Below are 22,423 nucleotides of genomic sequence, written 5' to 3' on the forward strand. Positions count from 1 at the left end.
AAAGAAAGAAAAATTCAGAATATTAACTTAATGGTATAACTTGATAAGGTATTTTATAGGAAGCACTATAGCTCACATTTACCAATAGAAGAAACTAAACGCAAAGCAAATAGAAGGAAATAATAATTTCGAAAGGCACCTTTGTAGACACATTGCTTGCACAATGTTATGAAATCTTCCAAACGTCTCTATATTATCTCTATTTTGCTGGTAAGGAACCTCAAGGAGAGACAGGCTAAGTCAGTTACTTTACCATTATGCTGCTAGTAAGTGGCAGGATATGAAGTTAGACTCATAGCCCATGTTCTTAATGATGAGACATATCTCAGTTACACTGACTGCAGGTGACCTAACTTGATATGCCTATAACTCTTAGATGACTTAAGAAAGATCACATTTTTCTTACTGATGATTAAGAAATGCTGTCTATCTCAAATGCCTTTCATAGGAATTGAATGACAGTCAAGTTTACAGTCGACAGTCTAGCAAGCTCCTAGAATATACAATGGGTTTATGAAAAAAAAGCTATTTTCAACTTAAAAAATCATTTTTGATTAGGTGATTTGTGCATATTATACACACAGTGAAAATTATGGTTCCCTCTCATCACACCATAAGCCACTCACTTCTTTTCTCAGAAGACAACCACCATATATACATATTCTAACATACACAATATATATATATTCTAACATATGCTATATATGTATATTCTAACAGTTCTTATATATACTAACAGAAATCTTTTATTTGTATGTGGATAACTACATATGCTTTACATTGTTTTCAAAAATTGAACCATACCATATGTGGTGTTCTGTTTCTTGCTTTCCCCCTTAAAAATACTATTTTCAAGATTTTTTCATAATCAGTTATACCAGGAACTATCAAATTATTTTTAACGGCTGAATGATATTCCATTATATGGACATGTCATATTTTATTTAATCATTTATTAGTCACCACTTAGGATATTTTCAACAGTTTGCTACTGCAAATAGAAAATTGCATTTCATACATCAATAGGATAAATAACAGGAACTGAAGACACTGAGTCAAAAGGTGTGTGCTTTAAAAATGTTGGTAGATCCTGCAAAATGGTCCTCTTTGATGATTCTGCAAAATGATAGGACCATTCTTCACTCCCCTACTAGTAATATATGAAACAGTGGTAGTTTTCACCCACTGTTATCAAAATGACTTTAAACTTTTTGACCTTCACCATCCTGATAGAAGAAAATGGTATTTATTGGCAGATATTTGCATTGCTCTTATTAGTAATGAGGCATTTTTCATTTGTTGCTCATGCCTTTGGTGTCATCTCTGAGTCCATTGCCAATTCCAGGATCATGAAGATTTACCTGCTTTTCTCCTAAAAATTTAATAGTTTTAGCTCTTACACTTAAGTCTTTAATACATTCGGAGTTCATTTTTGTCTATGGTGTGAGGTAAGGGTCTAATTTCATTCTTTCATATGTGAGTATACAGTTGTTATGGCACCATTTGTTGAAGCCACTATTTCTCTCCATTAAACAGCCTTGGTATCATTGTTGAAAATCAGTTTGTTTTCCCAAAATATATGTGTTTACTTCTGAACCCAAATTCTATTTCATTGATCTGTACGTCTACACCAGTACAACAGTTTTTTTTTACTGTAGCTTCGAAGAAAGTTTTGAAATTGGGAAGTATGAGTCCTTGACCTCTGTTTTTCTTTTTAAATATTGTTTTGGCTCTTTAGGGCTCCTTGTAGTTCTACATGAATTTGAGGATGGGCATTTTCATATCTGTAAATAAAGCAGTGGAATTTTGAAAGGGAATGTATTGAATCTGTATATTGATTTGTGAATTGCCATTTTAACAATACTAAGTTTTCTAGTCCATGTATATGGGATGTCTTTTCATTTACTTAGATCTTCTTTAATTTCTTTCAATGATGTTTTATATTTTTCAGTATATGTCTTTCTCCTCCTTGGACTGATTTATTTCTAAGTATTTTTGTCTTTTTGATGCTATTATAAATGGAATTATTTACTTAATTGCGTTTTTGGATTAGGGATACTTTTTTGTAATGTGTCTATTTGCAGGGGTATCTCTTTCTAATCACACAAAAATATCTTGTACTGGCACTGGTGATCTTTGGGAGCCTAACATTAGCTTGAAATTGCCATAGAAATAGGGACTCTCTATCTTAGTGCTGAGTAAGCATTTACTAAAGCTGAATGAATGGTTGACAAATTGCTGAGAATGAGCTTGGGTAGCAGCTTATGAGGAGCCCCAAATGTGAATTTTCAAGAAATTCAGTGATGAATGGATGGCTTAAATATGAGGGAAAATGGAATATTGTCCAGGATAGACTATAAACTGGGCCATAAAAAAGACTGTGATTTTGAAAGGAAGAGGGAATCATACCAAGTATGTTCTCTGACTATAGTAAGATTAAATTAGAAGTAAAAAAACACAAGTAAATGTGGGAAATTCACAAATAAGTGGGAAGTTAAACAACATACTCCTAAATAGCCAAGGAGTCAAATAATAGGTCATAAGGAAAATTACTTTGAGATAAAAACTAAAATACAATATACTGAAATTTGTGGGACAGAACTAATGAGGTATGTAGCTGTAAAAATCTATATTAGGAAAAAAGAGGATTTCAAATCAATAGCCTAACCTTTTGCCTTATGAAACTAGGGAGATTAGGGAGGAATAGAAGAAACTAAACGCAAAACAAATACAAAGAAGGAAATAATAAAGATTAGCATGGATATTAATGGAATAGGAAATAGAAAAACATTAGAAAAACCTCATTAATGAAACCTCAAGTTGGCTCTCTGCAAGGAACAACAAAATTGACAAAGATTTAAACTGAGCAAGAAAAAAACAGGACTCAAATTTCTAAAATTAGGAATAAAGAGCTGATATTAATATAAATCAGAGAAATGAACGGGATTATAAAGGAATACTATGAACAACAAATTAGATGACTTACGTTAAATGGACAAATTCCTAGAAAGACAAAAACTACCAAACCTGATGCAAGGAGAAATAGAAAATCTGAAAAAAAAAAAATATATATATATATATATAAACACACATTAATTGTATGTCACAACAACTACAAGATTTATACAATGAAAAGCACAAAACATTGCTGAAAGCAACTGAAGATCTACATAAGTGGAAAGACATCCTTTTGTTTATGGAAGATATGGCGATACTTCCCATACTGATCTATAGATTATATATATATATATATATATATATATATATATATATATATGTAAATGATTATAGTAATTGAAAATATTACCAGAAAGAAAAGTCTAGGTCCAGATGGCTTCAATGGAGAATTTTACTAAATACTTAAAGAATAATTAATAACAATCCTTCAGAAACTATTCCAAAAAATTAGAAAAGGATGGCATATTTCGCAAGTCATTGCAAGAGGCCAGTATTGCCCAAGTACCAAAGCCAGACAAGGGTATCACAAGAGAAGAAAAGTATAAACCAATATAATATGTATTATGAATATAGACAAAAAATCATGAACAGAATACCAACAAACCAAATCATGCATCATATTATACTTTCTGAATGTTATCTAAGGAAGGCAAGGTTCATCTTATATACAAATATTGATTAATATAAACACTATATTAACAGGATAAAAGATGAAAAGCACAATATTATATCAACAGAAGCAGAAAAAGCATTTGACAAAATCTAACATCCATTTATGACAAAAAAAAAAATCAGAAATTAGGACTAGAATGGTGCTTCCTAAACTTAAGTAAGGGCATCTACAAAAAACCATCAGATAATATCATACTTAATTGTGAAAGACTTGATGCCTTTTCTCCAAATTCAGGAATAAAATGGTATCTGCTCTCACAACTTCTATTTAATATTGTACTGAAAGTTCTAAGCAGAGCAATTAGGCAGGAAAAGAAAAGGCACCTGAATTGGAAGGAAAAAAACAAAACCGTCTTTATTTATGTAATTATATAGAGAAAATGTTAAGAAATTCACTTAACAACAACTAGAATTTATTATTAAGTCCAGCAATGTTGTAAGATACAAAGACAGTATTCAAAAATCAATTTTATTTCTGTATAGTAGCAACAACAATCTAAAAAAATTCTATTCACAGTTACCAGCAAAAAATAAAACATTATTGTAGGACATTAAAAAAAAACTACAAGATTCATACAATGTAAAGCATAAAACATTGCTAAAAGCAATTTCAGATCTATATAAGTGGAAAGACATTCTTTTGTTTATGGAAGATATGGTGATACTTCCCATACTGATCTATAGATTTAATGCAATGGCTATCAAAATTTAAACTGACTTTTTTTCTTTGAAGAAATTGACAAGCTAAATCCTAAAATTCATATGGAATGAAAAGGATTCAAAATAGCTAAAACAATCTTGAAAATGAAGAACAAAATGAGAGGACTCACACTTCCCAATGTCAAAACTTACTAGGAAGCTACAGTAATCAAGATAGCTTGGTAATGTCATGGGTTTAGGAATACAATTGATAGTCCAGAAACCTTATATTTAAGGTCAATTAATTTTTGATAAAGATGCGAAGACAATGTGGGGAAAATCATCTTTTCAATAACTGGTGCTGGAACAACTAGATAGCCACACATCAAAGAATGAATTTGGATCACTTCCTTACACCAAACCTGAAAATTAACCCAAAATAGATCAAAGACCTAAAATAAGACCTAAATAAAACTCATAGAAAAAACATAATAATCTTCATACTTTGGATTAGTTAATGATTTCTTAGCTACAATGCAGAGCAGACATGACAAAAATAAAAATTGATATTTTGGACTTCATCAAAATTAAACCTTTTTGCACATTGAAAGCCAGCATTTTGGCCCAGCAATTTCACTCCTATGTATATGTGTAAAATGAAAACAGGTCAACAAAGAAACTTAATCACATAGATGTTTCTAACAACATTATTCATAATAGCCACAAGGTATGAACAGTACAAATATCCATCAGCAGATGAATGGATCAATAAAATGTGCTATATCTTATACAATGTAATGTTATTTGGCGGTAAAAAGCAATGAAGTACTAGTACATGTTACAACATGAATAAGCCTCAGAAACATTAAGTGAAGGAAGCTAGACCCCAAAGACCAAGTATTATATGAAATGTCTATTAAAGCAAATCCACGGAGGCAGAAATAGTCAAGTGGTTGCCTAGGGCTGCAGGTGTGACTGGGGAGTGACTACAGTTGGGTAAAACGGTACCTTTTGTGGTGATGGAAATGTTCATGTTCAAAGAATAGATTTTGATGATGGCTTTATAATCCTGAATTGTTACCAGGTGACTTGCATAATTTTAACAGGTGAATTTTACAGTACATAAATTATGTATCAATAAAGTTTTTTTTTTTTTTTTTTTTTAATGAGGCAAAAGGTAGCTTGAAAAAGCAGGCATGGTATATAAGAAAGCTTTTTTTAAGACTGAGAGGGATTTATGTGTCTGACAGAGGAAGGATAAGAGGAAAGGAAAAATAGTGAAAAGGAACAGAGAGGAATAATAAAGCTGGCAAGTCACAGACAACATAATTAGACTATCCAAAGAAAATATGGAAGAAAGATATAGACAGGAATAAAGACCTCCTTCTAAGACAACAGAGAGAAAGAACAACTTGATGTAGATTGAAGAGAAAAAGGAAGGAAAAATGTTCATATTTGATGGCCTATGATTTTCTGGGTCATGTAGAAGGCAAAGTAACATGTTCAAGTGATGAATTTGGTAACTTTAGGAGAATGATGACAGTTCAAACAACAAATATAGAGAATAAAAGAGAACACTGTATGAATAAAGGGATTTTAGGGACATTAAGACTCAGCTGAGTTTAAATCAAAGATTGTAAGGCATTCAGTCATCAAAGTTATACGTTTTTCTCCAGTAGCTCTAGCCTTCTATGAAATAGAAGCAGAAAAAAAAATACAGATAGGTTAACTACCTGTAAATCTGTATTTGAATTGGTAGAATGAAGGTTCCTGCAAATTTTGGATGTAAAAATGCAGATCTAATGAGGTAAAATCTCAAGCATTCATTATGCTTATAACCAATAAATTCTGAGAAGATGTAAAATATATCTTAGAAAAAGAATTTAAATTGTTAATGAGGATTAGACTCAGTCATTGAACTTTGATTTTTAAAACTACAGAGCCTCTCTTTCTTTGAACTCAGAAGTGTGCATGGTAAGGCTTGTCAAATGGAATGCTACTTAGTAGCTGTCTTAGTTCCTTACAGATGCTATAATAAAGACCATACATAGACCAGTGGTTTAAAAACACACATTTATTTCTCACAGTTCTGGAGGCTAGAAGTCCAAGATCAGGGTGCCAGCATGGTTGGTTTCTGGTGAAGCCCTTCTTCTGGTTTGCAAACTGAGGTGTTTTTGGGTCCTCCTGTGGCAGAAAGATGGGGACAGCACTCTAGGTCCCTTATTTATAAGGACACAAATTGCATTAATGAGGCCTCTATCCTCATGAATTACCTCCCAAAGGCCCCACTTCCTAATACCATCATATTGGGGTTAGGATTTCAACATGAATTTGGGGAAAAGCACAAACATTCCTAACATTGCAACATCAAAATAGTTCCTTTAGGAAGTACGGAAGTCTGGAGCAGTTATTTCCCAAGACACAACCCTGAAATCATGGATTGCTGGATATGCAGATTCTTCTGACCCCCTTTCCTATAAACACCAAATTAGACACTCTAAGGGTGCAGCCCAGATATTCTGTATTTTTCACCAGGCATAATGGTGATGTTGATATTAAAATGGTGAAATTTATCTAACCTAGTAAGAATTTAAGCTGAAAATGGTGATGATGAGAAAAAGATCAGTCAACTGGTAAAAGGAAAAAAAAAAAAAGAGGGTATGTGTCAGGAGGGATAATCTTTAGTAGTTTGGCCAAAAGCTGAAGCCTGATTTTCTGGATTCTATTGTTAGAGTGGGTAATTTCTTCAGCTCCCTAAGAAATTCAAATCTTTCTTTCTCCTCAATATATTAATATAGTAGTGATTCCAAAAAAGAGGGTTTACTTATTTAATGCCTGGGAAAACTAAAAGAGCTACAAACAGATGTGAAAGACAGAGACTAACCAGATCTCACAGGAAGCAAAATCGGGTTGTAAATGTCTGTCAAGTCACTGCTCTTTCCCTGTGTAGATTCTTTGTCCCTGAAAGGCAGATCTGAAAACTAAAGCCCTCAATTACGTTGCTTCAACAGGACAGGGATCATAGAATGTCCAACACTAACATGAGTTCATAATGGCACATGGAACTTAAAATGTTACTATTCACGTTTTAATTATGACTGCATTCTTGTGTCGAAAGTATCTCCACTGTCCTTAACAACAACAACAAAGTAGGCCGGCTTGGTGGCTCACTCCTGTAATTCCAGCACTTTGGGAGGCCGAGGCGGGCGGATCACAAGGTCAGGAGTTAGAGACCCGCCTGGCCAAAACGGTGAACCCCCGTCTCTATTAAAAATACAAAATTAGCCGGGCATGGTGGCAGGCGCCTGTAGTCCTAGCTATTCAGGAGACTGAGGCAGGAGAATCGCTTGAACCCAGGAGGCAGAGGTTGCAGTGAGCCGAGATTGCGCCACTGCACTCCAATCTGGGCGACAGAGTGAGACTCCATCTCAAAAAAAAAAAAAAAAAGTAAATACTGGTCACAAAAGTTTTATGTCATGCACTCCACCCTCTTTTTCCCCCACGCCAACACACACACCCTTCAAACTTTTTGACAGTTATTTTCAGACTCCTCTTGGGTTCCCGAACTCCATGCAACTCCAGCAGTCTCCCGTAGGCCATTTTTATCCCCTCCTCTGACCTCGGCAGAAGGCTAGGTGTCCACGTCTTCCCCGCAACCCGCAGTCCTGAAAGTTCGGTCGGAGCTCAAACGGGGAGGGGTGGGGTAGGGCGGGGCAGGCCAGCTCCATTGGCGCCAGGCGAATGGGGGGGTGCGCAGAGAGGACCTATCCAGCTTGCTTAAAAGCGACCAGCTTTCTGACACTGCGTCGGTTCCAGAAAGAATATACCTTTTTAGCAAGCTAAGTTCTGCCTCATTTCGCACTTGAAAGCCAGAGGAAAAACTTTCAAAAACTTTTGTCCGTCTTCTCCTCCCCCGACGCATGGTTTCCTGATGGTCCGTCCCCGGGCCGGGCGAGGGACGCCCCCCTCCCCCTCCCCGCCTCCTGTGAGGCGCGCGTAGCCGCCTATCCCAGGTCGGGTAGCACTGCCGGGCGGGCGCGCTCGTGGTGGCCGCCACCGCCCAAACCGTTGACCTCCTGGGCCCCCGTCCCGCGTCTGGCCCGGCGGCAGCATGGACTACCTGACCACGTTCACCGGGAAGAGCGGGCGCCTGCTGCGGGGCACGGCCAACCGCCTGTGGGGGTTCGCGGGCGGCGGCGAAGCCCGGCAGGTGCGCTTCGAGGATTACCTGAGGGAGCCCGCCCAGGGGGACCCCGGCTGCGGGTCTCCGCCCCACCGGCCCCCGGCGCCGTCCAGCCCGGAGGGACCTGGTGAGCCCGTCCTCCTTTCGCCTCCCGCGCGGCCGACTCAGGCTCAGGGCTGGGGGGGAGGTGGCGGTCGTGGCGCCAGGCGTGGGTCGCTGTATGGCCTGGCAGGTGTGCCTGGGCCCGGGCGGGCGACGCGGCTGGGGTGGCGGCTGCCGGGTGCGAGGAAGGAAGGACTCGTTCGGCTCTGGGGTCGGAAGACTTTCAGCTGCTTGCCAGCTCTTCCTGCTCTGCTCTTCCTGCTTTCCTCACCTAGACTCGATTTTCTTTCCCCGTCAAGTATTTCAAGGGTGCGATCCATGCTCTCTTTCCCTCCCACTGGGAGGTGAAGACTGAACCAGTTATGACATCCATGTTTTCAGTCTTAGATTCTTGAAGAGCTCTGTGCCGGCTTTGGTTTTGATTTGGGTCAGTCTTTGATGTCTGTCAGCTGTTAGGATTCACGTACTAACCGAAAAATAAAAAGCCAGATACTTCTTTGTAAAACAAAACGCTTCATTAACGTTGGAAATTAGTTGACTTTTTGCATCGTGAACTTTTTGAAAGGCTGCACTTTGTCTTGTGGCAGAACCTGGAAACTTTCTCAGTTCCTGTTTATTTTGTGTTGTGTTGATTTTTTTTTTCACCACAGTGGCTTTATGCCATTCTTTTAAACAGTCGGTTGTAACGACGTGAGATTGAAAACTCACAGAATATTTTTAAATGCTGCTGAACAGTTTTAGCATAATGCATAGGGTAACTTCTAGTGTCCTTGGCTTCCTTTAACAGGTAGCAGACACCCTAGCCATGTCTTATTTTGTTTTTGTTAATTGCTTTAACATTTGAGGGTTATGAAAATAAATGAGCATCAGTTTAGAAAATAGAGATAGGCACAAAGTATGTTAAATCTATGTATAATTCCACATCCTGCCAGTCATTTTTTGGTTTTAAATTTTATTTTTGTAGGAATGGAGTCTCGCTGTGTTGCCCAGGCTGGTCTTAAACTCCTGGCCTCAAGAGATCCTCCTGCCTCAGCCTTCCCAAGTACTGGGATTTACAAGCCTGAGCCACCATGCTGGGCCCTGCTAGTTATTTTAAAGCAGTAAAACAAGAAAAACTTCTATTGATCTATGTGTGTAGGTATGTAATTTAAGCTTTGAAGAAATATTAAAATCTCATTTTAGCATAGCCCTTTTAAATAAATTGTCCTTACTCTACACAAAATATCTTCTGTCTTTAGAATTGCTGTTTATGGAATTAGGAAATGAAAAGGGGAGGGATATACTTTTTGTTTCTACTATGAAGGACGTTAACCAAATGCAGAATCCTCTTAAAGGTGGGACCAGACATAGGAATGGGACTTTAAAGTGTTTGAATCAAGGATTTTTTAAAATGAGTTTTCAGTACCCTAATTGAAAACCGTTGATATGTGACCAGCATTGAGATAGATGGAGAATTCAGAGGTATGTGGAGTAACTTAACTAAAAAGGAATATGGTTAGTATTTTAATAAATAAGCCTGAACACGTGTACCGGATTCACTTGGTGGCACCTGTTTCTAGTTCCAGCTACTCTGCTCAGGAAGAGCCTTTGAGCTGGGAAGGAGAATCCAGACTGAGCAAAGAGAGAGAGAGAGAGAGAGAGAGAGAGAGAGAGAGTGTGTGTGTGTGTGTATGTATGTGTATGGAGCACACAGCTATTATCTGACATCTTCCTTCAAAGTGGCACTACAGAAGTGATACGTATTCCTCTTTCATTGAAGCTGCCTTATTAATTCATTGCAAATTCTTTAATATTCATAGTGCCCCCAAATCTCTGACACGTTAGAGAGGCCTTGTGAGGTCAAAGTATGACCACAGTCATGTGAGTAGGTACATCCTAGCATTAACTTCCTGAAAGAAATTGGACAAGTTACTTAGTCTTTTTGGGCCTATATTTTCTCCTTTGTAAATGAGGTTGGATTTGGTGATTTCAATAGTTCTCTGTTCTAGAGCATTTTCATTTGGAGCAGAAGCAGTGAAAACTCGCTGACTTTTGAGAGGCAACATGTAAATAACACAAGCAAAAAATAAATGATTCTTCAAGTATTTCCAGCTAGCCTTTGTTTAAAAGGGGGTTCTGTGCTTTGCAGCTGCTTATCAGATGGATTTTGGCTCTAGGGTTCTTTGTGTTTGTGTCCTTCAGAATGAGTATCTGTCAGTCTGTTTGAAGGATTTCTTCTGCTCTTTTTGCTTGACACTACTCTTATTTCAGCTTTTTAATAGCTGCTTAAGTTTCCTGCTATCATTCTTCAGTTCTTTTTAAAGTCCTATTATAGGGGTATTTCTTGTTACAGATGCTTTTACACATGTAGAATGACTGCATTCCAGGAAACCCTTTGTGGTTAGTGATCTTACTCCTCCTTTCATCTTCTAAGATGAAAAAGTGGTACCTTATTTCTGTTTCTTCTCACAACCCAACGTCAGAGGAGTTTGCATCACGAAGGGGTGGAGGGGAGTCATGTTCATTCAGTAATGATGTTGATAGGATAGTTTTGCCATTGACAGACTAAGGATAGACCAGATAAAACTTCGGTCAAATGTCAGCTGGTTGCGGTGGCTCACGCCTGTAATCCCAGCACTTTGGGAGGCCGAGGCAGGCGGATCACAACGTCAGGAGTTCAAGACCATCCTGGCCAACATGGTGAAACCATGTCTCTACTAAAAATACAAAAATTAGCTGAGTGTGGTGGTGTACACCTGTAATCCCAGCTACCTGGAAGGCTGAGGCAGGAGAATTGCTTGAACCCAGGAGGCAAGGTTGCAGTGAGATTGCCCCATTGCATTCCAGCGTAGGCCACAGAATGATACTCTGTCTCAAAAATAAAACAAAAATTAGCTGGGTGTGGTGAAGCACTCCTGTAATCCCAGCTACTGGGGAGGCTGAGACAGGAGAATAGCTTGAACATAGGAGGTGGAGGCTGCCATGAGCCAAGATCACACTACTGTACTCCACCCTGAATGACAGAGTGAGATTCCATCTCAAAAAAAAAAAAGAAAACAACAACTTTGGTTAAATGTTTCTGAGTTTACCCTTTTTATAAACAAACCATTTACTAGACTGTTAGTGTCTCTCCTTCCTTTACTTCTCTCCAAGGTGGCTGCTTTTGCTCTTACCTGCTTTTAGTGCTTGCTGGCTCCATCATTATAGCTCTCCCAGGAAAACCATAATTGAGACTTATACATATTAAAGACATTATCACACCATTGATCTAGTTAATAACAATTACAAAGGAAACATCTTGAAATATAATGTTTGTTCCTGGTTAAAGGATACCTTATGCTTTGATTTTAAAAATAAAATTGTTTTGAACTTTAAATACAGCTCTTGTTTGGGGGTATGACTATAACTCAAATGTGTAATCTTTAAAAGTACTCACTTCACTAGATTATATTGTAATAAATATAGATAAATTTGCTATTATATCTACCTCATTTTCCCACTTGGTGACAGGATTCTTTGAGCACAACTCAGCCCTTATACATTTTCTTTTCATTTACTTTTTGCAGTTAAAACAGTATCTTACAGTTGTTTAAGACTGGGTACATTTATTTAGAAATTTCAGTCTCATATTCAGTTTCTACCTCCATTTTTCTCACCCTCAGTTCCCATTCCAGGTTAGGTTTGTAGTGAAGAAGAGATGTGGTCTAGCTGTCACAAGCTGCCCTCTACCCTTTCTTGATGCGTAACTCCTCTAATATTGGGTTGTGAGAAGGAACAGAAGCAGGGGTCTACTTTTTGTCTTAGTCCTTCTTGGCTCCTTGGTGGGAGGATGACAGTGGTGGACAGCAGTAGTGGAAACAGTGATGGAACAGTTCTACTAAAATGGCTACTCCTCTGCAGAAGTGCTGACTACAGTAGCCAACAGTACTTTCAACTTTGAATATGGGACATTAACAACTTGTAATACCAACCATAGACCTTACTTGCAAATTAGTGAACTGGGCACCTAAAACTGCTCTGCCTCATAGTATATATATTACTGGTATGTGTGTATATACGAAAAGAGTTGATGAAAAATGAAGTTAAGTGGGAATGTATTACATTTTTATGACCTGAATTATTTGACATGTCAAGGAAAACCTATTTAATAATAGTATTTTAAAATGATTATCCCTGATACTAAAATTTCATTTTAGGTTTACATGAAGAAAATCTCATGTGCTGAATGTATGTAGTTGAAGTAGAAGAGTTCAGAAGCCTGAGATTGTTATTCTTGTTATTGATTCACTTTGGGTAATCATAGAAGATAAAACAAGACATGGAATAATAATTATAATAGGCAACACATATATTGATTGCTGTGTCTTAAGCACAAGTTAACCCTCAGCAAGAACCCTATGAGGTAATTAATATTAGCGTTTTTATTTTTACTGGTGAGGTTACTGAGGCCCATTAATGACCCTATCTAGTTGGGAAAATAGACATTGGATAAGGAATTTATAACAGTGTTGGGTATTAGGCATGGGAAAGTAAATATGTTATAGGAGTGTATAATAAGGGTTTGTACTTAATATTGGGAGGTATAATAAAATCATGTCTTACTTGGATTGGGGTAATGGCTATTTCAATAAATGGGATGATGATGATAATGATACTTTTAGTAATAACAGAAGTAGTAATACAGGTTGAGCATCCCACATCAGAAAGTCCAAAATCAAACTTTTTGAGGGCCTATGTGATGCTCAAGGGAAATGGTCATTGGAGCATTTTGGATTTGGGTTGCTCAGTCAGTAATGCACAGATTCCAAATCCATCTTATCCTTTAGGAAAATTCAAAAAAATCCAAAATTCAAAGCACTTCTGTTCCCAAGCATTTCAGATAAGTGGTACTCAATCTATCGCAAGAATAATAGCTGTAATGGGGCAGGCTGTGAGCAAATGTTTTCTATGTAATCCTAATAAAAATTTGATGAGATGGTATTATTGTTATCCTTTTTCCTTTTGAAAAATATGAACCAAAGGAAGAAAGGAGAGATTCAGAATTTATTTAGGTGTTTTCTTAGTATTTGCAAGAGTTACAGTCCTTGAATAGGAAAAAAAATGTGAGAAAAATTAAAATCCTGTCATGTAAGTTATTAAAGTTAAATTACCTAAGATTGTAAGGATAGGATGGATTGTCCTTGAAGGTTCTTTAGGGTTAGGAAGATAGTAAAATAACAGCTGGAAATGCAAAATCCAGTGAGGGTGTGAGAAAAATCATTTATATCTTAGGTTGGAAATTGCCACCTCAGATGATACATTAAGAGTTAGATGATAGTTGGTCAGGCACAGTGGCTCACCCCTGTAATCCTAGCACTTTGGGAAGGCCAAGGCAGGTAGATCATCTGAGGTCAGAAGTCTGAGACCACCCTGGCCAACATGGAGAAACCCTGTTTCTACTTAAAATACAAAAAGTAGCCGGGCATGATGGCACACGCCTATAATCCCAGCTACTCGGGAGGCTGAGGCTGGAGAGTCCACTTGAACTCAGGGTGCGGAGGTTGCAGTGAATGGAGATCGCACCACTTCGCTCCAGCCTGGGTGAAAGAGCGAAACTCCATCTCTAAATAAATAAATAAGAGCGAAACTGTCAATAAATAAGTAAGTAAGTGAATGTTACATAATGGCTTATCTTGAACCAAGGAAATACAGGGGTCCCCAGCCCTAGTCCATGGCCTGTTAGGAAATAGGCTGCACAACAGGAGGTGAGCCAGCATTACTGCCTGAACTCTGCCTCCTGTTAGATCAGTGGAGACGTCAGATTCTCATAGGAATGTAAACCTTACTGTGAACTGCACATGCAAGGTCCAGTGCCTGATGATCTGAGGTCGAACAGTTTCATTGAGAAACCATCATTCTCCCCATTCCCCACCCCTTGCCCCCACATCTATAGTCTTCCATGAAACTGATCTCTGGTGCCAAAAAGGTTGGGGACCACTGCTCTAAGGGATCTGGAATGCCAGTTGTTACAGTATCTATTTAAAACAGCCACCACCACCACAAAACCAAAATCTCACAGTGTTGGTGGAAGATAACCCTATCTGGCTCTAGTCTTAATCTCTTTTCCTAACGTTGGGGTGGGAGGAAGAGAATACTTTCTACTTGATCAGCAACCTCAGTGGGTTCTAATGGTAACTCCCAACTAGTTAGCCTTGCTTAATAGTGTTTCGTTTAGTTCAGTGGTTCTCAGGCATGAGATTGATTTGCCTGTTTTGGAATTGCTGCTCATCTCACTGGATAGCTGATAGGAAGTCCTGTATTATCTTTGTTCTAGAACGAAACCGCCTCTAAAATAAGCTGATAGAAACCTTACCATGCAACAGAATCATTTTCTGAAGGGCTTGTTAGAAAAACATTGTTGGATACCTCTCCTAGAATTTGTGTATTCTGTGTGGCTGATAATTTGCATTTCTAACAAGTTCTCAAGTATTGCTGATGCTGCTGATCTGGGAACCACACTTTTCTTAGTGGTTAAGTCTTTTATCCATGGGAAGGTTAGAAGTAAAATAAAAATGATGAAATTTATTAAATGCTTATATTAATATTTTTGTTTTAAGTCTAGGAATAATCAGTGTATTTGGTCTTTAAGGCATTTGTTATGTTTCAGCGAATTAAACTTATAAAAGTGCATGCAAATTAGTCATATAATTTAAAATGCATACTTGTGTAATTGTTTTTTGACTTGTGATTTTAAGGTGAAAGGTGTAAGAATTTGGCTAAACTTAGAAAACACTGGAATGCTTAAGAACTTAACATTTGTTATATTTAAAACTTATTATAAGGTTTTATTTAATATTTAAGTTCTTAGGAGGTTTACTTGTTAGAAGCAATTAATGTGTTTAAAATAGAATATAGTAAATATATAAATGCAGTTTAGTATAGTAAGTCCTCACTTTAACATCATTAATAGGTTTGTGGAAACTGTAACTTTGAAGGCAAATAATGTATAAAGAAACCAATTTTTACCTTAAGCTAATTGATGTAAACAACAGTTAAGTTCCTACCGCATATTTTGGATCACAAAAACATCAGCAAACTTCTAAATAAAGACCTAAAATACTTCCATTATTAAATATTGAAATAAATGTGAAATATACAAACATTAAAGATTAATAAAGACAAGTAAAATAATTATTTACGAATTATTCCAGGTCAGAGTCATTGTTGGCTGGATCCTGTCCTGCTCATAGTACATGGTGGAAACCAGCCCTAGCCAGGACAGCATTCCACCTCAGGGCGTACGCACACAAATATACACACTCATTCATATTAGCACAGTTTAGACACACTAATTAAGCTAACGTGCATGTCTTTGGATGTGAGAGGGAACTGGAGTACCCAAAGAAAACCTATACAGATGTGGGTAAAATGTGTAAAACCCCACACAGTGGCCTTGACTGGGAATTGATTTTTTTTTTCCTCATCAAAGTTATAAAAAAAAATGATAAGAAAACAGTATTATTCAAGGACCTGCTATATGTATAAGAGAACTTAGTTACCCATGTTTAGAATAGGATTATTTAGGGATATTTAATTTTCCAGTTTGAGTTGGTCAACTATTTAAAGCACTGTAGACAGTGTTAAAATTTGCTAGATTATAAATAGAATGCACTTTTTATGGTAGAAGACTTAAGGGAAAGTAGGTTTTTATATATTTAACTTCCAGAAATCTAACATTAAAAGTAAAACAACTGCAGATAGTGTTTTTCTGTGTATGAAGGCTTATTTCATGGCCACTAGGAAACTTACATTAAGAGACTCTTAATTTTGTTCAATGTAGTACAAAAAGAACATGTTTTAAGGTCAAATATGCATATTTTAAAAAGGACCAAAATTGGCTTTTGTTTTCTGGCAGTCAATGGAAAAAGGGAAATGTAATCAGAAATAAATCACAGTGTCAGTAGGATAAAGGTAAACCTGTTACTTAGGCAGCCAGGAGAAACACAGTTACTTCTTACAGTGAGAATATAACAAAAAAATTCTCATGAAACTCTAATAAAGCAAAACAAACCAAAAAGCTTATTATTTTTATAGTAAGTACAGACTTTAGTTTCAATAGTCTATTTTTATTTTTTTAAACCCATTAAATATAGTTTGAATATGGTTCAATGGTGTAGCTTTAAACTGCAAGTTAGTAAAAACAGTCCTGTACAAGGGAAAGCAATCCAAATATGCAATTATCTAACAGTCCATCTTAACTGAGGGGTAGGTTTTAAATATTAAACTACAGATTTTTAGATAGTTACAACTCTCTGTTTTAGATTTTTTTGAGAGTACTACTCAATAGAATTTACTGAGTTGATGAAATTGGTCTGTATCTGTGATGTCCAGTATGGTACCCACTAGGCAAATATGGCTTTTGAGTATCTGAAATGCAGCTAATGCAAATGAGGAACTGAATTGTGAAATTTGGATTCAGGATTCTATATTTGCACTGTCTATTATGGTAGTAACTAGTGTTAAAGAAAAAGTTATTTGATAATACTTCGGTAAGACAAATTTTATCCTGGACAATTGCAATAGGTATAGGGACTGTGGCCATGAGATTTTGTGGTTGAGGAGAGAGTTTGGGCTCAACTCCAAATACAAAATGGACAAGTAGGAATTTATAGCCAAGGAGTAGAGTAGGGGTAAATGGATGGAAAATTGCTAGGAGGTAACGTCAGAAATAAACGGGATTCTGGTGAAACCGACCTACCAGGATTCTTGCTGAAGACAGACCAAGGTAATCACACTTCACCTGGACAGTGGAGAATGAGAAAACTCATCAGATATGGAAGGTAATCAGATATCCAGGATGGGAGGTGTGGGGCAGAGGTGGGGGGAGGGTCCTGCTAAAATGACTTAACATGATTCTTGCTGAAACTGGATTATACGAGGAAGTGCACAGATAGGCCTAGGAGAAGGTTCAGCAGCCTGACTAAAATTTGGCCAAGCAAAGAATCTTTGTGATTAGGCACATGTAGCTATTTTAATGTAAATCAATTAAGTAAAATTTAAAATTCTGCTTTTAGTCTCATTAGACACATTTCAAGTACTCAAAAGACATGTCTAGTGGCTACCATATTATACAAGGGAGATATAAAACATTTTTACCATTGCAGAAAGTTTCATTGGACAGCATTGATAGCAATGAGTCTCAATGCTGGGTATATATTAGAATTCCCTGGGAAGCCATTAAAAAATTTTGATGCCAAAATATTATAATCAAAGATTTTGTCATGAAATCTCTTAAGTTTAAGATCTTAATTCAAACTTTCTTACAGAATTCTAATATGTAACTAGTGTTAAAAACCGCTGACTTAGGATGTGAAGGACTCTACATCATTCTGTTTTCCTTAGTGATAGTTCTCTCAATCAAACTCTTGATAAATTTAGCAGGTTTTTATTTTTTATTTTTCTTCACAAGTACTTGGGGCTTGCACCTGTTTTATGATGCAGGTTAATAAAAGAAATGCATGTTTAAGTTTTCTGCCAACCTCTGGATAGGATTGAGACCTTAAGAAAGTTGAGGTGACTTATAATGAAAAGTTGCTAAAAGGAAGGCATGTTTATGTGCTGAGAGAAAGATGCTGAAGATGAAATGACTGTGTAGCAATGTCCTTGTGCAATAAATACTCTAAATCACTGGAATTATAATTATTCTTTTTCACATACCACAGTTAAAGAACCATTAATATTGTGGAATATTTGCTTCCAGTCTTTTATAAGAAAAAAACATCAATTTTTAAAATAAACCTGATTCATACTAAATATAAATGTGATACATTGCAAATATTAAACTTTAAAAAATCACCTCTAATCCAGTCACCCAGAGATATTATTAATATTTGGGTAGGCATTACTGTCAAGAGCTCTTCTATGTGTATATACATATAGAAGGATGGATGGATGGATAGAAGGTGGGAGTGACAGAATGTAGGATAATACTTCTTCACCCCAAGAGATTAATTCCTAAGGAGTGTGTCTAAATTTAAGCAGATTCTGAAAACAAAACAAAAAAAATTCAGGTTGATATTGTAATTACAGTCTTGTTTCAGTTTTAGGTAAGATATATTTAACCATGCTTTGATATGACATTAGCAGTTTGATTTCTCATTTTTCTTCTTCTCACATGCTAATATTTATTCATTTTACTATTTTTACATTGTTCATGTTTGTAACATTCACATTTAGATTTTCAACCACATTTTTATAACTTATTATTCTATATTCCCTAGTAATTCTTTTAGAATGTCCTTCTCGATTCTGGAGTCTTTGATATAATTGGCATAAATTCAGTCTTGTGGCATTGGTAATGTTTCAGTAGAGAAGCCTCATGCAAGCCAGTCTCTTTTCCATTTCCTCTAGTAGATGATTTGCTTTTTTATGTATGAATTGTTGAATAATTCTTTTTTTTTTTTTAGTCTCCCAAGGCGTAATAATTTAACCAAGAGTAGAATTGGGAATAGCCTGACTCATGTGCCCACATGTGTGTATGTGGAATAATCTTTTAGAAATTACATCTTCCTTCTGAAATACATGTTGATGGAGCAGCCACTATATGGAAGATCTGTGGTTTTGAGATAGAGAGAAAAGAGAGCTAAAAAGTATAACATTGGCTCTAAACACTTCCACCTAGAAGACACATATGTTTTATTAGGCAAAGCAAGTTGGCCCTGTCTGAGATCAATAGGAAGGTGAAGGATATTTTATACTCCTCAACAGGGAATACAGGCTTAGTAACAATAATGTAGTCTATCACAACGACTAATTTAGAAGCCATTGTATTAGTTTGACAGATTTCGAAACTGCTGGTGTTAACTGTCACAAATAGGAAGTTATGTAGGGAAGCCCATTTCTTTGTCACTTACTCATAACTGCAGGTCTTTGATCTCTTCAAAAGCTCTATTTGTAGTGTCTCTCAAAGTGTTGTGCATGCAAATCAGTAGTGAATCTGTAGCTCTAGACTAAGCCTCAGATCTTACATTCACAGTAAGCTTCTAGGTGATGTCCATGCAGCTGGTCCGTGGAACATAGTTTAAGTAGCAAGGCCCTATAGCTCTTTAATTTCCTGGATCTTTTCACTTAGAAGAGAGCCAATTTTAAGGTCCGATGGAGGAAGGGGGGTACTAAAGAGGAACATTAATGGGTATGAGACCAAGAGGAGTGTGAAATATTTTCAGAGAAAGAGGGAGACCAAGAGGGGTGTAAATACTTTCAAATAAAGGGAAAGAGGAACATGCAGAAGAAATCTGTTGGATGTTTCAGAGATCAAATAAAATAAAAATGGAAAAGCCCATCAAATTTGCCATTTAATTTATTAGTTTCAGGGTAGGGATTGTGAACTGGGGAAGAGAAGATATTACAATACATCATGGATTCCATAGGAGATAATGGAGTAAAGGCAGTAAAAATAGATTTCTGCTTTCAAAAATTCAACTGAAAAGAAGCAGAGAGATGGAGTAGTATCTAGAAAAAGATAATACTAGATTTGAGGGAAAATTGAGGGGTTTTGTTTTGATCATGGATAAAGAGTTAATAGTGAAATGTTTAAATACAGATTTTTTCTACAATCTCATTATAGAGAGAGTAATTAGAAAAGCTACAGTCAGCATTTTTTTTTTCTTCTTTTTTTTTTTTTTAGTTTAGAAGATACTTTTAAAATGTTTGAAGTTTTAATGTCTCTATTACTATTTTGGAAAATACTGACTTACAGCACAATATTTTAAATCATCAAACTTTTTATACATAGCTATTATCAATATTATAGTATTAAGTTATAATAGGAGTCTTTTATTACATTAAACTGATCTCATAGTAGTTTCATTGATGATTTCCAGACTTGCGTTCTCCAGTATGCCTTTCTATGCTTTTATCAAAATGATTTTTTAAAGGTTTTATACTACTTTGTTAGTTCTCTGCTTCAAAGACTTCTGAGTGTTGTAATAGCAAGGTAGCCAATGCAGACCATCCTGCTGAGAGCAATTTAAAAAGCCGGACAAAAAGCAAACAAATTTTATTAAGGGTATCAGAAAGCAAAGTAGTATCAGTAGGATAGGATCTGAAAGAGGACAGAGTTCTAAGGAGGGAGATCTCCAATTTGAGATTGTTTTTTTCCTGGGGGATGTGTTGATTCCTGAAACAGGAACTGAGAGACCAAAAGGTGCATTTGACAGGCTGTATGTATAAAGGGATTGGGCTAGAGTGCAAGGCCTATCACATGGGATGGCCCTAGTCATCTCTTCTCACTTTGGACCCCAAAATATTGTACTTCAGGGAGAAAGATAAACTGAAGTAGCTAGGCTTTCCTAGGAAGATATTTCAACTTCAAATTATTAAAATTTCTATAAATTAATAAAATCTAGTATTACTAGTGTCCTCAGGCACTTGACAGAAGCAAACATTAATTCTCTCTGGAGAATTATCAATTTCTACGTGTCCAGACAATTTTACAAGTTTTATCTTCACACAAAATATAGGCACATGACAAGATATGTGACACAACAGAGAATAGAAAGGCCTACAGTAACTCTAGATATTGTAGTTATCAAATTTAAAATAGCTATGTTGAGAATTTTGACCCAATTAAAAATTTTGTAGAAAGATACAAACTATGAAAAAGAAATATGGATATTCTAAAACTGAAAAATACAATCCCCCAAATTAGGACCTTTGTGGACGGATTTAGCAGCAAATTAGACACCACAGAGGAAAGAATTCCTTAACTGAAAGGTAAGTCAGAAGAGAATGTCCAGAGTAAACAGAGGAAAGAAAGGAAAATATAGGAGAAGGCAAGTTCAATACAGGATACAGTGAGAAGTTCTAATATAAACATTGACATATACGTAGGAATTCCTAAAGTGGATGGGGGAGAGAATGGACAAAAGCATTTTTTTAAAGAGGAAATGGCTAGCCTACATGGTGAAACCCCGGCTCTACTAAAAATATAAAAATTGGCCAGGCGTGGTGGTGTGTACCTGTAGTCCCAGCTGTTCTGGAGGCTGAGGCACAAGAATTGCTTGAACCCAGGAGGTGGAGGTTACAATGAGCCAAAATTGTGCCACTGCATTCCAGCCTGGACAATAGAGTGAGACTCTGTCTCCGTAAAAAAATGAGAGAGAGAGAAAGAGAGAATGGCTGAAAATGTCAAAACTGAAAAACTTAAATTCACATTCAAGCATCCCTGTCAACCTCTAGTGGAAACCACACCAAAGACCAAAAAAAAAAAAAAAAAATGTTTAAAGCAATCAGAAAAAAATAGTTTTTCTACTTTCAATCATACAGCATTAAGATGGACATTGATTTCTCAACAGACACAGTAAAAACTAAGAAACTGGGAACTTAAAGATTTAAAGATTAAAGTACCTGACACCTATAATTCTGTGGCCTGTGAAATTTCCCAGAGATGGCAATAATAATAAATAATGAGGGTAAAACTAAATGAATGTTGACTATCTTAAAAATAATGTCTTACGATTTTTTTTTAATACATACACGTGTATTTAAAGTATAAAAGTGTTGCATATATCTTGGCAGTGGCACACACAATTTTTAACATCCTTGCATTTCCTGGGAAGAGGATAAAAGTACCAGTTAATATTAGGCTGTGAGAAGTCCATAATTTAGACTTTTTATCTCTGGAATGACCACTAAAAGAATTGTTAAAAATAATATATAATTTTCAGATGAGTGGGGGAGAAAAAAGAGTTAATAAAACTGAATTGAGGGAAAGCAACAAAGGAAAGAAGTCTAAAAGAACAGATAGACAAACAGAAAATAGAACAAATAGGGCTAGGCATAGTGGCTCATGCCTGTAATTCCAGCACATTGGGAAGCTGAGGCGGGTGGAGCACTTGAAGTCAGGAGTTT

General features: G+C 36.5%; 1 protein-coding gene across 9 annotated transcripts in view; it reads left to right on the forward strand.

Annotated features, from left to right (window-relative positions):
* OXR1 (oxidation resistance 1) overlaps window positions 1-22,423 on the forward strand; it is a 479,036-nt gene that overhangs the window by 378,379 nt on the left and 78,234 nt on the right. Inside the window, exon 1 of one of the 9 annotated variants that reach the window (XM_017528987.1) lies at window positions 8,201-8,579. The exons of 5 other annotated variants lie outside the window; for them this stretch is intronic. In XM_017528987.1, coding sequence (XP_017384476.1) covers window positions 8,381-8,579 — 199 coding nt within the window. In that variant the 5' untranslated portion in view covers window positions 8,201-8,380. Of the gene's footprint in view, window positions 1-8,200; window positions 8,580-9,603; window positions 9,693-22,423 lie in introns of those variants that run through there. 3 more of the 9 variants (XM_017528984.2, XM_017528993.2, XM_017528992.2) reach the window with 3 other exon arrangements.

The sequence above is a fragment of the Cebus imitator genome, unplaced genomic scaffold (assembly GCF_001604975.1).
Source record: "Cebus imitator isolate Cc_AM_T3 unplaced genomic scaffold, Cebus_imitator-1.0 Scaffold56, whole genome shotgun sequence".
Classification (NCBI taxonomy): Eukaryota; Metazoa; Chordata; class Mammalia; order Primates; family Cebidae; genus Cebus; species Cebus imitator.